General features: G+C 37.9%; 1 protein-coding gene across 1 annotated transcript; it reads right to left on the bottom strand.

Annotated features, from left to right (window-relative positions):
- Positions 1-15659: 15659 nt before the first annotated feature.
- ARL14 (ARF like GTPase 14) lies at positions 15660-16259 on the bottom strand. Its single transcript, XM_010211942.2, has one exon. It carries the CDS (start codon positions 16242-16244, stop codon positions 15660-15662), a length of 585 nt encoding a protein of 194 aa, XP_010210244.2. The 5' UTR covers positions 16245-16259.
- Between the last annotated feature and the right edge of the window lie 897 nt (positions 16260-17156).

Genomic DNA, 17156 nt, shown 5'->3' with positions numbered 1-17156 from the left:
GTGGTGCTTTGCTTGAATATAGCTCAAGGCACTTTGTTTACACCAAAATGTGGAGCTTGAAGTATGTCTTTGTTTTAGTAAATCCAAGTCAACAAAATGTCTTAGGAATGCAGATCTGATACGCTATTGCTTGCTAACAGTGGCTCTTCCAGAACATGACACTTTGACTAGATGGTTATTTTTGAGGAAAAAAAGCTTAGAGTAATACCAGTTCCTTCTAGTCTTCCAGAATTTTAGGGAAAAAAAAATACTGTCCTAATTGGTTAAGCTAACTTTGCTCATTTTGATTAAAAGGAGATAGGAAATTTTCGGGCAATAGGTATGCTTGCAGAGGAAAGAGAATGGTAAGCTCTCTAACTTGATCCGGAAAAGAATATGAGCAATGATGGAAAGTGCAGTCTCTCAAGCAGATAAGACAGAAATTTATGAGTATTAGAAGAGAGAGCCTGATTTGAGTTTTGTGCTCAAGAAAGCACAGGGGTGGTACCCTCGCAGGCTCCAGGCTTTCCAAGAGGTTTTTCAGAGCAGGAGTCTCCATTCCTAGATAGAGTTGTAAGCAAGCCTGAAAGGGACAAAAGTCACAGAGTCACCACAGCCATGTTGATTGCATAAATTAATGTGGGTAGGGTCAATTAGGATTAATTAATGCAGGTGGCATTACATATAGCCATAGCTAGCTGTCTATCAATACATTAACTATCTTATTCAAAGCTGACTTGGGTACAGCTACCCCCCCCCCCCCCCCCAGGAAGACAAGATGTTAAAACAGTACAATCATTTCAAAATCATACCTCACTTTTTCAAGTTTATTGTACTTTTAAGTTTTTTTCTCACTTCAAAAAGTCCTATTAAACAAGAAAAAAATTAAGTATTTAAAAACTAGAAATGTATGATTTTTGAGAAACAAATTTTATCAGCTTCCTCAGTTTTAATTCAGCTAAATAAAATTGCCAAATAATTTGTCATCACACTTGCTATTTCAGTAAATATTCAGTAAGTAAAATATTTTTCATTGCCAAACTTTATTTTTATTTTTATTTTTTTTTTTTGCTGTGGCTTTTGTTACTATTAGTTTCCATTCTAACCTATTTACACCTGAACAGTTTTAACTAACTGAAGGGAAACTTCCTCCTTTTGCTTTAATTTTCAGAGATATTTTAATTTTGCTTCCTTTCATGATTAAGGCTTGCATTGTGTTTCACTGCGATAGTGAAACAGACTTCATCTTTTTTATTTTGTCTGCTTTGAAATTGCCCTAGATGAACATAGGTTTTGTAATCTCATATTTGATATGATGGAAATAGTATTACACTGTCAACTGTGCACTAGTACTTTTTGCTGAACCATGGTTTGTTACATGTTAAGGGTATGAAAACCAGAAAGAGAGACCTACAAATAACAAAGATTTACCTAATAACCATTGCAAAAGATGTGAAATTCAGAATGCAGCACTACAAATCTGTTTCTGTGACTGGCTCATGCAGATAGTACCTTTAAATTTGAGCTCTATCAGAGGAAGTTGTGTACTGAAAGAAAAAAGAGATGAGAATTTTAAAAGGCCATTAGCTTTGCAACTTTATCTAAAAATATAATCAGAAACATTGAAAAATAACTATTACAATGTAGCATGAAGTCATTTGGCTCAGAACTAAAAGGTGACAGGTATTTTCCAGATCTGCAAATATCTTGCTGACTGGTTTAACGTCACTTCCTTTGAGAAGAGATCTCAGTGTCCCTGAGAAACATCTCTGCAGAATGTTTTTTTTTTGGTTTTGTTTCAAGATTTTGTGACTCCAAAAAGTTTCCTTTATGTAGCAGTGTCATAAAGCAGAATTGAGGTTCTGGCTCTACGAACCATAGTTGTGTATAATGAAATCGGACAAAATACTGGAGTGTAAAAGTCCTGGCAATATCCTGAGATAACAAGTAGACAGGTTATGAAAGTTAAAAAGTATATGTGTATATATAGTGTTTAAGACCCAACTCAATAATTGTCTATGAAAAGGAGGGAAAAAAAAAGTTCCCTCACAACATTTTTTCTCGACTGCTTTTTTTTGTCTTTTCTAACTCAAATATTATCTGTGCTCATCCCATCTCTACCACCTCCTGCTCTCACCAACCATAGCACCGCCTAGCATATGGTTTGGGAAGGTTGGAAATGGTAAGACAGCACATTTTTTAGTGACCAAAAGTGACTCACTATTGAACAGTGACCTCTAATGAAGTCATCTCTCTTTTGACCCTCCCTCTACATTCTCGGAAAAAGGTTCACAGAGACAAGGGAGTGAGCAGTATCTCATTTTATGAGTAACCATTTGAAAATGGCTGAGAATCACTGAGTTAGTGTTCCTTGGAGACTATTCCGTCAAATCCAGATCTGTCTTAAAATCACATTACTGCTTGCATTGTCAAATCTAACGTAACGTTTTGGTGCGTATGTATGAAATATAAGAACATGCTTAGTTCTTACTAAATTATGTATGTTCAGAGGAATACTACCCTTCAGGAGCCTTTGATCTGTATTTCTGGCTTGGTATCATCTGAAGAATAATTTATAGTGTGACTTCAGTGAAGACATAATCAGAGATTAATCAAGTGCATTTTGTTTAACTGTGGTCTAATTAATCTGTTTAGCTCTCAGTGGGACAATTATCATGTTATTTTCTTACTGGCTTGATTTTTACCTCAGATCTGCCGTGCTGATCTCCCAGCGCTTGGATGTCTAGTTTTGAAGAGCAGACCAGTTCCCTTCTGAATTCTTGATCTTGTGGCATGGGCTGTCTAACAACAACAACAAGAAAAGCTGACATTTTGATTATAAATTGACTAAATATAGGTGCCTACAACATAATGAATTATATATAGTATGCAAATTAATTTGGTATGTTAATTTTAAAGCCTCTCATGATACTACAATACAAAGCTGTGGTAACTTTTTTTCTATTTTTGCATATTTATCAGCTTGGAAGATGTAAAGAAATAAGATTTTGCTCCGATTTTATACCTTCAAGCAATAAAAAAGTGACACTGAAAGCTGGCTTACTCTCTGGTTACGTTAGCGTTAGTGTTTCTAAATTATTTGATCGTGGCACCTGAACATAAAGTTGTTGAGATGATCAGCAAAGTCAGGGTAGCTTGAGAGTGTTACAATTTTGGCAGGATTTCAGCTGCCTCTGCCTGGCAGTGTACAGGAGCTAGAAATGAGTTACTGTTTGATGAGGAAGAATTTTTCTTCACAACACGAATTTCCAGTTGACCTCAGCAGGTGATTTTGTCACTTTTCAAAGTTTTTGAGACAGAGGATATCTGCATGGGCATCACGCTCCATTTTAGGAAAGTTCTGGCCTGCAAAACAGCTGTAACATAGGGAGGACATTCTGACTTACAGCTGTGGTCATCTGGATCTCTGCAAAATATGCACAATATGTACATCTGAAGTGCCTTTTAGCCACTGCTATCCCTTTTGTATGGATTGTGGCTTGTGTGTCTTCTACAGAGTTTCTGCAAAACTGATTCTGCTATTTTAGTATTCCAGATCATTGCATGAGCCTCCTTCATCTCAGATGCTGACATAACCAGCTAACTTACGCCCTGGTCTCTATGTCCCTGGGCAGTATATTTTACTTGTCACAAAACTGTCTGCTGTGCAGTCGTGCAGCCTCTCTTTTCCAGCACCTTTTCCTTGGGGTTGGAGCAGGTGCCAGTGTGAGAGCTCAGCATGGTCTGGGAAGCTCCCTTGCACAGGCAATACTCGAAGTACTTGCCGTTTTAAAACCTCTTTAGTCTCTCAGTCTGGCATCAAAGTTGTGCTTTAGAAAGCTTGTCTGAACAAAAGCTAAACATTGAACCTCAAAATATTTTTATATACTTTATTTCTTCAGCCAAAAAATACCATTATACAGTTGACTGGCATTCATATATGTATATGTAGATGAATAATTCACATTTACAAAAGTGTAACTTATTTTTTTCATTTGTATTTTTTGCACCTGATTAAACAGTGAGAGAATGTCTAGTTATAAAGTTTTCTTGATAATCTGTTTAAAGTAATTACGTGGATTGAACTGAAACATTTAGTAATATATTTTCCTCTAAATATTCAATTATGTAAAATGAGTTAACTGAGAATGCTTTTTCATACCTAGTAAACCTATCTCCCCAGTATAAAAATACACAGAGCTGAGAAGATTTGTGTTGCGCATAGAAAAATTCTCATTAATCCTGGGGCTTATCTGCCCTTTCAGACTCAAAATGGAATAGCTAGTATTAAAAAAAAAAAGTGGACCACTGGATTGCTGGTAGGATGTTTTATAATAATCTTTCATCTGGTATGCAAACACAGCTACTTGTTTTCATTTTGCAGAGAGCATCCAGGTCTGGAATTCAACTCCACTTGGCTGGACACTGAAACACGCGTATCAAAATAATTCCTAAACTTAAACTGGGATGAGCCATGATTAACATTCCACAAAATAAGACATACAAAACCAACATAAATAACAAATGATCAACTTCTGTGTAACAGGGGATTTACTTTAAAAAGAACATAATTACAGAAAATATACTAAGTAGGATAAGGATGAATTAAAAAAGCACCTTGGGCTTTCTTGGGCCACATCAAGCAGCTCAAGCTTTCGTGCACTTGTTTTCACTGTTCTTCGAAGTGCTCTGCTGTAACTTGTTAGTATAGAAAGCCCCTTTTAGAAAGAGCTGGAGATGTTCGTAGAGTTTTCCGAGCGAGGTATAATGAGTGCAGAGGCAAGTCAGCACAGGACCCTCCGCGTGAGCGCGAGCAGTGTCATACCGTGCAGCAGTAGGTCATGAGCAGCAAATGCCACCCTCACATTTCAGACGCACGTCACTGAAGCGACGACAACCGCCGGCTGCTTTCGGGGGAGCCAGCTTGAATCATACTTTAGCAATATACAGTGGGGTTTTAAGGTTAAGTATAGGAGCCAAATGGATTTTTATTCTCTGAATGCCACTTTCCCATTTTGTCTCCTCTTACGTCAATGTGTTAGAACCATTTTTCCATTTTTTTGGAACTGCCACTAAGCAGTTGCTACCTCCAGGATGTCACCTTTTAGTACGGCACTTGCTTTTCGGTGAGCCTCTCAGTTCTCTCTTCTGCTCTTTGCTTATTTTACCCATTTGAACTGCTTGAGCCAGATGATTTTTTTTTCTCTTAAAAAATGCTTATGCAGAATTCTCATTCTTTCCTGAGCTGTTGCTGTTAGCTGATTCTTAACTAGTTGCTTACATTTTCTTTGCGCAGTTTCAGGCCACTTTGCAATAGTGTATGTCAGGTTTTGAAGCAACTACCAAAAATCCAGTAGATTTCATGCTGTCATCATCTTCACTCTCTCAGGAGGGACCTTCTCTTGTGAGTGGGACACTGCGCAGTTCACTTCTGCTGTATTCAAGAGATGTTTCCTGAGCGTGTCTCCTTTATTTTCCAAACTCTTAGTTGCACTGTATTTAACCTTTTTTTTTTTCTTGTGTGTCTAGAAATACCTTTTCATATTTATGTTTTTGTACTTAGACTCAAAAAAAGACACATTGTAGAAGTGTGGTTGCTAATACTGAACTGTAACATATTTGCTAAGTAATGAGCTGCACATAATTGAAAAAAAATAGTTAGAAGTATGCTAAAATGCCCAAAACTTCATGGGACTCAACATATTTCTATTTATAACACTTTAATCATGTTGTACAAGACTGAAATTACAGAGAGATGTTCTTGAACTTAGTCTCCGTGCAGGCTCATATCAGATGTTAGTAAAGTCAAAGGCCCGTTGATGTCACTATGCCAATTTAGTTTTATTGCTCTCAGTCATTCAGCGCTGGTCCTTACCCAGCTTTTTTTCCTGTTCTTATTTAGGCCCCAAATATCATAGGTACCTGGAGAATCTCCTTCCCTCCACCCGTGTTGCCTGTTTGAATTTAAAACACTTCATCCTGAGCAGTGCTGTTTTAGTTAAAGAGCCGTAGCTATTTTCTCTTTCCATTTTATGGAAGCTACTGGGTGATAAGTTATAAGATAATGCACAGTATCCTTTCTTCAAACGGAGAGACTGCAAAAACAGATGGTGCAAATTAGAGGTAGTTCCTCCAACTTCAGGGGCGGTTTGCTGATTCACATCAGCTGAACATCTGCTCCTGTGATTGGAAAATAAACATAGGACTCCCACATGACTGCAGACACTAAGCAGCAGGCAGTCCTGTTAAAATTTCCGCAGTTTCAAAGCTGTTTCTGAAATAGTACATGAGCCTAGCTCTAACCTCGATTATTCTGATTTAATATAACTATTTATTATAACCTGTGGTTTTTGTTAATTTACATTGGTGATTTATTTTCTGCACTTTGGCCTATATGTATTGTTTTGATGCATTAGATCAGAGTGTTTAAAAACAACCTGATAGATCAGGAAATGACCCTTGCCAAAAGGTTTCTTGATAGAAGAGCTTGAGTTGATCACAAACTCCATCAGCTACAAACAGCCTAAGAATAGGGATTTGCAGATCTTTAGGATGCACTTTTATTTCTTTGTATTAACTACTCTGTCCTTCAAGCAGAACACATTCCTATTAAATACCAAAAGTGAGCACATAGTTGATGAAATGAGCCATTTCAGTGTTCCAGGCAACATTCAGGAATATATTTTTCCATGCCAAAAAGAAAAAAATCCTTCTTAAGAAGCCCTTGGAACAAAGTTATCCTTTGGTAGCTTCACTGACGGTAACTCAGAAAAAATATTTTCTGTTGCAAACAGTTCTCTGTGATTCTAGCTTGTTCTTAGGGGAGGTCCATAATGTTTTACAATAGAGGAAAATTTAGTACTCTGATGATAGGGTTGGGAAGACTGAAAACTGGAAAACTGTCCTACTTGAACACTGTCTGCAATAAAAACCTACCACTTGCCATCTTATCCTTAGTTTTTTAGCCTTTCAAATGCAAAAAATGATCCTCAGAGCTGTATTTTAAAAATTTATATATATATAATATGCTTAGATAATTAAATACTAATGTGAAGTATTAGGTAATATAAGTTTCAATTTGCATGGAGGAACACTAATCAGATCACAAAGCTAGAGACTTAATGGGAATATCTAAAATTTAAGATACCTTATTTCTGGCTGTTAACACTGCCAGTGGACAGAATTTACATATAAAATGTCATGAAATCCAAGGTGCATTTTTTTATGCCAAAAAACCATAAATGTCTGGATGCAGATTGCTGTTGTCAGTGCTATATTTCAAGCTAATTTTGGAAGAAAACTGAAATATGCAACTAAATAGAGGTTTTCAAAAGGCTGAAGGATCAAGATTGAGAGGTACAGTATATTAACTATGCATATCTCTTTGTTATAATGTAATGAAGAAAATGATTTATAGCAGCAGGCCTAACAAGACCTAACAAGGTCTGCTCTTTAGAAGATTTTTTGAGATTTGTCTCTGTGTTCTCATTGATTTTCTGATATCTGATGCAGGGGAATATTCTTATTTCAGCTTTTCTTTTTGGGGAGGGGGGAAATAATGGCCATGTGATTTTCTCGCATTACATCTAGAGTCTTAGTAACTTCAAGAGCTGTCTACCTTTGTCAGATTTTATTGATGTTTACTCCAAAGTTGAAAACTATTAGGAAAGCATAGAAAAGAATGATACAGAGGGTATGATTTTCTAAGAAAAATTACTAAAAAGGAGGGCAACCATTAAGTTTCACAAACTTACTGGGAAGTATTTCCTGTTAACCCTAGGAAAGCAACACTTTTCTGAAGGCAGATCTTCTGTAAAGTATCCTCCAAAATGTCCAACTATTTTAATGCATAAAAGTTAATTACATCCAGGGTAAATTTTAAAATATTTATGCTAGCGTTTCCTATTTTTTTTCTTTTTTGTTGAGAAAAATAATTTTGACCAGAATCAGAACACTGTAAGTTAAAGGTATATAAAGGCCTGTCTGGTGGGTGCAGTTACTTCTGTTTTCATTGTCCATAGGGAGTTTGGGGGATGTCTTCAATTTTCTAGACTTGATTTCTCATCAGTTAAATACTGAACATATCACATGCAGTCATTATGTCTTTGGCAATGGACAGCATCTTTCACACACACCAGATTATGATTTTAATGTAGGATAAAGTAAATGCAGAAAATGCAAATTATTGGGTAGCATTTACTACATGTTTAAATGGCTATTTTCTGCTTTATTTTCCTCTAGTATAAACTAAAGGTAGGAAAAGGAGGGGAAAGGAGGAGTGAATCCCATGGTGGTGGCAATAGCTTCCTGTGAGGACTCACCATAAGGACAATCCCAGGATCATGAGTGTGACAGCCCGAGGAGGGACACCTGTGTGAGTGCCAGGAAATGCTGCCCCCCAGCTGGGGCAGAGCTGCAGAGGGAAGACTCCAGCCTCGTGCAGGTCAGTTGTACAGAGTGTTGGCCGTGCTGGGTAGGCTGGGATAATTCAGAAAAGAAAAAGGGGAGGTCAGAGGCCCTAGTGCTGTGGTGCCTTTGTCGCTATAAGAAGCTTCTTCAAGATGGGTTGCTACTAGCAGAGGAACTGCAGGTACTGATTCAGCTATGGGTCAACTAGAAAAATGTTGTCTCTTTTTTATTTAATCAAAGACTGAAGTACCAATGAATTGGGTAGGAAAATGTCAGGAATGATTTTTTCAAAATAATTTGGTCTTTTGGGAAATCTTTCCTCAATTTTTTTTTTGAATATTTTATTGCATAGATGTTCATGCTGAATTAGCATATTTACATTTTAGGTTACTGCAAACAGCACTAGTTTGGATAAGTTGAATAAAGCATCAAAGTGCCTTTTTCTGTTGAAACACAATTCCTTAAAGAAACATCAGCTCAGACATGAGTCACTGATAGGGGCTGATTTCCCTGCAGGATGGCATCTCCAATAATGCAGGACCTATATTGCTCTTAAGAGTGTTGGAGTCGTATGAGTTACGGAATTTACAGTCCAGCGAAGGTAACCAGCCTGAGTTTCCATAAAGCAGAATTTTGCCACTGTGGGTCATAATGCTACTTATCTTCTATTCAGCACTATTTTTTTTCAGAGGAATTCAAAACAACAATAACAAAAAAGGCCATTATCCCTGCTCTACAGATGGGAAAACTGAGGCAGAGAGAATATGAGTTACTCAAGGACATAACGAAGGGTAGTTGCAAAGCCTGGAGTAAGTGCGAGGTTTTCCAAGCCCTAGACCTATGCTCTGGACACTTAAATATTTAGAATAAGGCATTTGGTTTAGTTAAGGAAGTGGTTAGTTAAAGTGGAAAGGAAATCAAACAACTAGATTCCGGAAAACCGATGAATTTAATTGTAGGCATCACTGAAACTTTGAATTCCAGTGAAAACAATTTGAAGCTTTTATTCCACAGAATGCTATAATTTTGAATTATTCATCCTAACACGGAATGAAAACCAATGCGAATATTTATTAACTGCAATATATCTAATATGCCACAAGATGTCTCAAGCTGAAATACTAAAACATATACTTTTTATGATATTATTTAGATAAGGATTATCCATATTTGGTTTGAGTTTTCTGTAATATTTAGTGGGTACTTTTTAATACCATCTGACAAAGAAAATTGTATACCTACTATACCCATAGTGTAGAGAATAAAATATTTTAAATGGTCAGTGAACCCACTGGTTCCTTGGAAAATGTTAATATTCAAGAAGTATAGGTTTATAGCATTTACTAAATAGGTGATGTCTAAGAACTATGAATATTTTCCTATGTTGATTAAATGGATGCTTTTTTATTATTTTGTAAACAATTTTAACTACAGTGTTTGATTTCTATAACATTTAATTGTAATACAATAATATTACATATTTTAATTATTCATACTCACTTGGGATTGTTATTGTTTAAAATTACCGTTAGGAGTCAGGCAGTTATTTGTATAACATTGTCTTTAAGGGTTCTTTGTCTTACTAAAATCCAGCAGTGGATCCCTGGGCATGAGACCTGACAGGCTTGTACAAAGATGAGGAGTCAGCACTCATTTGTTTACAAAATGCAATACATTTTTTCCTGAATCAAAATGAGATCAGGGTCTGTTGCGTAAATTTATGATGATCCTAAACAAAATTAGAATTTTAGAATTATGAACGCTAAGAAAATGTTGAGAGACTAACGTTCTTTAGTGATTAATGTGTGTGCCATAGATAAAGTAACTGCAAGCTATTGATTGAGGCACAGTTACCCTTTAACAGTCAAGGACAATTGTTAGGGAGATTAGCCTTTCTCTAAATCAATGAGGTAGTTGCTCATACTCCCCAGGTGTGTTTTCTAAAAATAAAGAACACACAAGGCAAAGGTTTCAGAGCTAGATGATTAATTTAAGATCACAAAACTATTTATTTTAGCAGATACTCTATGAGATTTGGGTTGCTCTAAGCACTAGTATAACATCTAGAAACCTTTCTCATCAGTTTATGAAGCACAGAACAATAAGGTGATCTTTGCACCAGAGAATGCACAGTCTGAGGCTAAAAGGCGACAAATAAATAAAAGAGGGAGAGTACAAGGAAATAATAAAAGAATGCTCATGAGAAGATGTAGTTAGGGGCCTGCTCATAAAACATGTAACAATATATAACAACTATAGTCGGGATTGTTGCATACATCATGGGAAAGGAGCGCTATAAGGAAGGAGCTGAAGGAAAACAAATGATTTTGTAAATGTTTGTGGACAATTGCTTCCAGGTATAAAGAGCCAGCAGGAAAGCAAGCACAAAAGCACTCGATGAAAATCTAATAAAAAAGACCATGGAAACCAGCATGACCATTCTGAAAATCAGTGAAGGAGAGGGCAAGTGAGAACAGCTCTGCTGTGCAGACACACACGGCTGCAAACGTGTAAGTGGGGAGGAGGAAGGGACACAGGGGGGACACAGGGCATGGGGAGCTGTCCCCTGGTGACAGCCTGACTAAACATTAGATACTGCACCGTGTGAAACTGCCCAGCAAATAGACCATGGACCAGTGTGAGTACTGCAAAAATATTCATCGCAGCTAAGAAGGGGGGTATTGTAGAGGCCAAGATAATGCACAATGTGTTGAAATCATATATATTCAAAGAAGTGTTTTCAGACATGATACTGTTTAATGGGTATGTATTTGCAAATAGAACCTACAGTACAGTAGTACGTGTTTTATATATAGGGCCTCCACCCTCAAGACTTTACAACCTGAATTGCAGAGACCTAACTAATCTAGACTCGGTGATCTGTTGAAGCATATATCTAGAATCTGTACGTCTGTGCTTCAGAGCTCAGTGTAGAATAGCAGTGCTTGAGCTAATTTGAAATGTAAGAAGTCTAATTGTTGCAGCACAGAACTTCGCATGGGTGATGTGCTTTGCCAAGAAAGCCCATTTAAAATGCTTTTATATACATGCAGTGCTTCAGAATTGCTGTCTTTAGGTGTACTGGGCTTAGAGCTTATGTTTTAAATAGAAAAATCTATTGTTTGAGTTAATTTTCAGAAAGGAGGAGGAGGTGGCACCAGAGGCGTTTTGAGTAATTCACAACTGTAAAAGCTCCCATTACCCAGTGTTGTAAAAGCTTTGCCCTGCATCCGTTATACTAAGGTGAACACTCATGTATTCCTATACAAAAGGAATATGTTCCTGCATTTTTGTTTGATTCACAGAGTATTCAATTACTGAGAGAGCTGTGTCCAAGGGAAGGGTGCAGTGGTCACTGTCCAAGCATGCAATGGACTCTTGTGCTGCTCCCCGCCTTCCCTTAAAACAGCCTTAAAACTTACTGGGCTTATTATTGGAATTCTTATTAGTTCCACAACAGCTATTTCAAAACTGAGAAAGCTCATCGTGAGCTTATGCTGCAGTCATCTTATCAGTGAATGATCAGGAAGACCAACCCCATGCTCCAGATTTGTCAGCTTTTAAACTGTCATACCCAAACACGTCCAGTGGATAGCCTCAAATGGGGGCAGGACACAACATGCCTCACAGATCCTGCCCTCTCTGTATTTCAAAATCTCTGATATATGCCATTAATTTATACATGGATGCCTGCTCTGTCAGCAGAAATAAACAGGTACAGCCAAGCACATGTAGGAAACATTAGCCGACACTGAAGGACTCATCCAGTTTAGCTACAGTGATTTTACAGCTTTTATTGAGATTGCACAAGACTGCCAATATGCGTGAATCAGAAGTGCCAGAAACACTAGATTATGACTGTTTGTCGCTATTTTGTGACTGAGGTGTGATTTCTTAGGAAATTTAGTGAAAGAAGCTCCAGAACCAGAAGCCACATAAGCAGCTGACCATGATTTAAACTCCCCAATGGCTTCCTTTCCTCCTGTGCAAACGTTTCAGCTTGCAGATCACTGCATCTGCTGCTGTCAGTGAGGCTGCAGGCCATGCCACTCCAGCCTTGGTTCCACTGCTGAGGAAGGCAGCACTCTTCATATTCTGATTTATGTCTTTCTCAAAGCACCCTGAACCATTCAAAAATCCTAAAACTTTTTGGTAAGTGGCCTGTATGAGTTCTCACAGAGCTGTCATCTGACCAAAAACAGGCAATTGTCCAGGAATGAACGATGCTTTCAATACAATGGATTGTATTTTTAGCTCAAGTAAAATTCCACCTTGTGTTGACGAGAAACGTAAAGGTGATTCTGCTCATGATATTGTTCAGCCAAGGAGTTAAAAGTTTTAAGTCTCTCCGCAGCAGGATTGAGTTGTAGAATGCCTTTTAAACTCGCTTTCTATGATTTTAACACGTAATATATGATGGGACCGGATGTCAGGCAATTTCTAGGCTTCCAACCAAACGGTGCCTGGCAGGGGCGCCAACCAAACGTGAGGGCAGGGACACAGGGCTGTGCTCCTTACCAGCGCTGTGACAAGTGGCCTTCCTCCAAGATGACCCCCGCGTGGCTGCGGGCCTGCCGCAAAGCTGCTGCAGGGATGCTCTGCTCTTTGCTCTTGCAAAATGTGGCCAGAAGTTCCACGTTTTCGGCATCTTCCTACCTGTACAAGGTGCCTTTTAGGGACTCTTCACAAAACATGATGAGCGCTCAGGGAGATGTTTTGCTTCAAGCACGGGGGAAAACAAAAGGAAGTTTTGTTATAGTGAGTTCTCTGTCTGCTAACTCCTCATCCTAAAGAAGCCTCCAATTAAGCTATTTATTCATAAAATACAGGAAAAAAAGAAAGCAACTACCTCCAGCAGCAGCAGCAGAACCATTTAAATCTGGGTTCTCTGGATTTATGGCTGCTTGCTGGCTTTCTTCTGACTAAAATGGAACATTTATCTTCCAGGGGATTAGTCTCTGGTACCTTATCAGCCTTCTCTTCAATGAGGGCAGCAGTGTGGTCACCTTTCTCTATCTCACTGCTCTTCACTAAACTTTTAGGCATGTAATTCCTTTGAGAATCCTTTTTTTTTGTCCAAATTGATTGATACTTAAGGCTGAAAAGTTATCAGAAAAGTAGGGGTCTAGATGGACAGATAACATGGCCAAAGTGATATTTATTTTGCACACCAGGCTCTTAGAAAAACGATTATTTAATACATGATATTCTGCAGAGTAAAGGGAATAATTTTACTTCCTTTGAAGTATAGTGGAAAAAGAATTCTTCAAATCAATGTGAGTATCATTTCATCTAATTTGATAACCTGGAGAAGGAATTGTGTGCCTGCAAGCTTATTCACTTTTTAGCTATATTAGCTAGTCTGTTATAATACAATATTTCTCCCTTCAAAACTTGCTTCTTGTCCAATTAGAGACCCTGGTGCCTTCTCATTAAATCTCCCAAGGAGTATTTCTCCCTGAGGAAGTCCTGAGGCCAATGAACTGGATTTAGATTTATAATAGATACAGGATTAGATTAAACTAAAGAGAATTAAATATGTAACATGCAAAATGTTTATAAATGTATTAATTTAAAATACTACATTATTTAACATTGAATCATTGGGATTAGAAAAATAACATTCCCATTTCTCAGTCTGTTGCAGACTATCTATTTTTTTATCTTTTTGTGGACAGATGATATTTTGTATTAACCCTAAATTGTCAGACTGGGCAATGACAAGTCTGAATACTTGCCCTCCATTTAGAAATGTAGTCTCAACATGACATAGGATCTAGCCCACGGTATTTACTGTCAACATTAATAACTGCTGTTGAGAAACCCTCCTTTGTTTACTATTTCAGCAAATGCACCTGATGACTTTTCATCTTTGAATAATACATGCATGAAACAACAGAGTATGTCTGTTCTGCCTTCTACTTCACCCTGCTATAACTTGAAATTCCTGCTTTTTATTAATAAGAACTACCTGTAAATGTCTCGTGAATTGCTGGGCAGGTAGCTTTTGTCACAGGAGAAAGGCACCCACAAGCCGACCTGTGCCACAACTTTTTTGGGAGGGTAAGTGGCAAGGACCTGCCATGGCACAGAGGGATTAAGTGACTAGCCCGTGGTCAAAGATTGTGGTGCATTTAGAGGAAAAAAAAATGTACAGCTACCTAAGCAATCATCCTAACCACTGTAGCATCCCTGCTCTGCACAACTTGCCCAAGGAGGCAAAAATAAATAGTCTGCATTTGCTGGGAGTGTTTAGCCAGTAATTAGGTGGTCTCTTTTCTCTCGCTTTTAAAAGAGAAGGCTCTATTAACTTTTTAGCCCTTGCATTTAAACTGTTTTTGATGGCTGATACAATTCAATTAGTCTTGTTCTAGTTAGCGATCTATTGTTGTCTTAATGGCATTGAGAATACTAATTCACACTTTAATGAATCAGGAAATCTGAATGGAAAGGTTCATTTAGAAAAGTTTCTAAAAACTGCAGTAATAAGATTCCTTTTTACTTCAGATTTTGCCAGGACAAAATTTACCAGTAACAATCTCAGGTGGCTTCAGGAAAGGCAGGACACGGTCCCTCAAGATCAATAAAAAACTTAGGGAGCAGCCTGCATCCCTGCTCTTCTGCGACAGCACCGGGCACTGGGGTGCATGGATCAACCAAGTGACACCAAAGCTGCGCCTTACAAATAACACGTGAACTATTGTTTTTTTCTGTGTCTTGAAGACTTGATCCCGATTGTGAAAATCAGTGTGGAGGAACAGGTGCTAAAACGCAGTACATTTGCACTTTCCATACATTTGAAACAAGTATTTCAGATTCATAAGTTCACAGGTACATAGCTAAGAGTTCAAGCTCTAAAATAACTGTATTTTTTTACATGAGAAATACATCCGCAGAGCACAACAACATTGAAATGACATTTTATCCCTTGCTTTTCTTGCTGAATTAACCCCTTTTCTTGGCTATTGAGCTTTTTGATAAGACACTTAAGCATTTAAGCATTGCTCACCTATTTTGTTTCCACTTGCTGAAATTCAGAAGCTCAACTCTGCCTTTTTTTACCATCCAACTGCCACATTCCTGCGTTGAATAACCCCAAGCATGCTGTTGATAATTAAATTACTGCAGAATAGTATATCAGAAGCATGTGTACGTAGAACAATATGAAAGTGCTTTATAAATATTTATTTAGAGTTTCTCCAAGAACGTCCATATTTAGTCTGTGCAACAACGTATATTAATTAACATTCACCAGAATTTGATAGAAATTCTTAAAGTTTTTCATTTTGCTTAAAAATTGTAGAAGTATCCTTTGATTTCCTGTGTATTTTTGCAAATGCAGTTACTCTTTTGAGAGCTTCTGACAAGCCTTCTCCCGTGATGGCACAGCAGGGTTGTACATACCAATTTCTGTCACTGCAGTACTTCTTCATGTTGAATCTCCTGGTAACTTCCTCAGCATTCAAAGCTCCAGGCAAATCCTGCTTGTTTGCTAGCAGAACTACTGGTACGTTTTTTATAAATTCACTCCTTAAAACACGTTCAAGTTCTTTCTTCGATTCTTCCAGCCGTTGATTATCAGCACTATCCACAACATACAGAAGCCCATCTGTATCTTCCATGAAGTCACCCCAAAGCTGCCTCATTTTTTGTTGTCCTCCAACATCCCAAAAGGTTAATGTAAAATCTTTCTGCATTTCAATCATGTCGACGTTAAAGCCAATTGTTGGAATTGTTAGAAAATCATCATTGTGCTTTAACCTGTACAATAGCGTAGATTTTCCTGCATAATCAAGTCCTAACATTAATATATTGCCTTTTTTGACTCTGGAGTCCTTGGTGTGGTGGAGGCCCATTGGTGCTGTGGTTTCCCGTATTAAGCCCTCAGCGATGGTATTCAGTCTTCTGTGAAGCCAGTTTTTGTCACTAAGCCTTCTTTCTTCCTCCGTGAGATGAAGCACAACGCATAAGGAAGAGGAAGAAGCAGCCTTGTGCTATGAAAAATAAACAAAAGCTCTATATAAATACATTCTGGCTTTTATCAACTCGATAAAAAGCAAATGATATTTATGAAGGTGTAACGTTCAGTGCCAAGCCTGTGGGTGGAACGGCTGTGAGTAATGCTCCGATTGGTCACAGAGCCCAAAGGTTGCAGTCTTGGAGCGTGTTTGAACAGTGAACCATAGTTACATGGTCGTCCTTCTCTAAAATTTAAGAACTGTTTGTCTATTATAAAACTCTGCATGCTGAACCAGCAGTGGTCTGGTTTTACACAGTCGTTAAGGAGGGGAATTCTTAAAGGTTTGTCCTTAATTAACAATCCATGAAATGACAAAGTACATGGATTATCAGTGTTTCGTCTCCCAGCAACAGATTAATTTCAAGTGGTTTCTAATATAAATCTGTATAGATACATGGACTCAATCAACCACAGCAGAACCTGATTTAAGCGTTTTCCTGCTCTAAAGGTGGTTAACGTTTCCTTCCTGCATATTCTGTGGCAGGCTGTCTGCTTTAGCTGTGCTGTTAGAGGTGGAAACTAGGTGAGTTAGGTTTTTATGAAAATGTTTGTTACCTGCACTTTGCACACTGGAGATTAAATAACAGGCCTTACAATCTGGTCATGCCTGAGATCCAGCTACCTGAACTTAAAAATGCCTATTAGTGTCATTATGATGTATTCTCTGTTGCCTGCTGATATTATGACCAGGATCTTACCAGACAGTATTAAGAAAAGGGGAAGTAACTGAGTCTCAATCCGTGGATCA

Source organism: Tinamus guttatus, unplaced genomic scaffold (genome assembly GCF_059628265.1).
Source record: "Tinamus guttatus ecotype Peru unplaced genomic scaffold, ASM5962826v1 Tinamus_guttatus_pri_ptg000376l, whole genome shotgun sequence".
NCBI classification, from domain to species: Eukaryota; Metazoa; Chordata; class Aves; order Tinamiformes; family Tinamidae; genus Tinamus; species Tinamus guttatus.
The sequence above is the reverse complement of the archived record's forward strand: the minus strand, read 5'-3'. Positions and strand labels throughout refer to the sequence as shown.

What these genes read in the sequence shown, in the direction of transcription:
- ARL14 (XM_010211942.2), bottom strand. Translation starts at nt 16,244, where the DNA reads ATGGGCCTCCACCACACCAAGGACTCCAGAGTCAAAAAAGGCAATATA.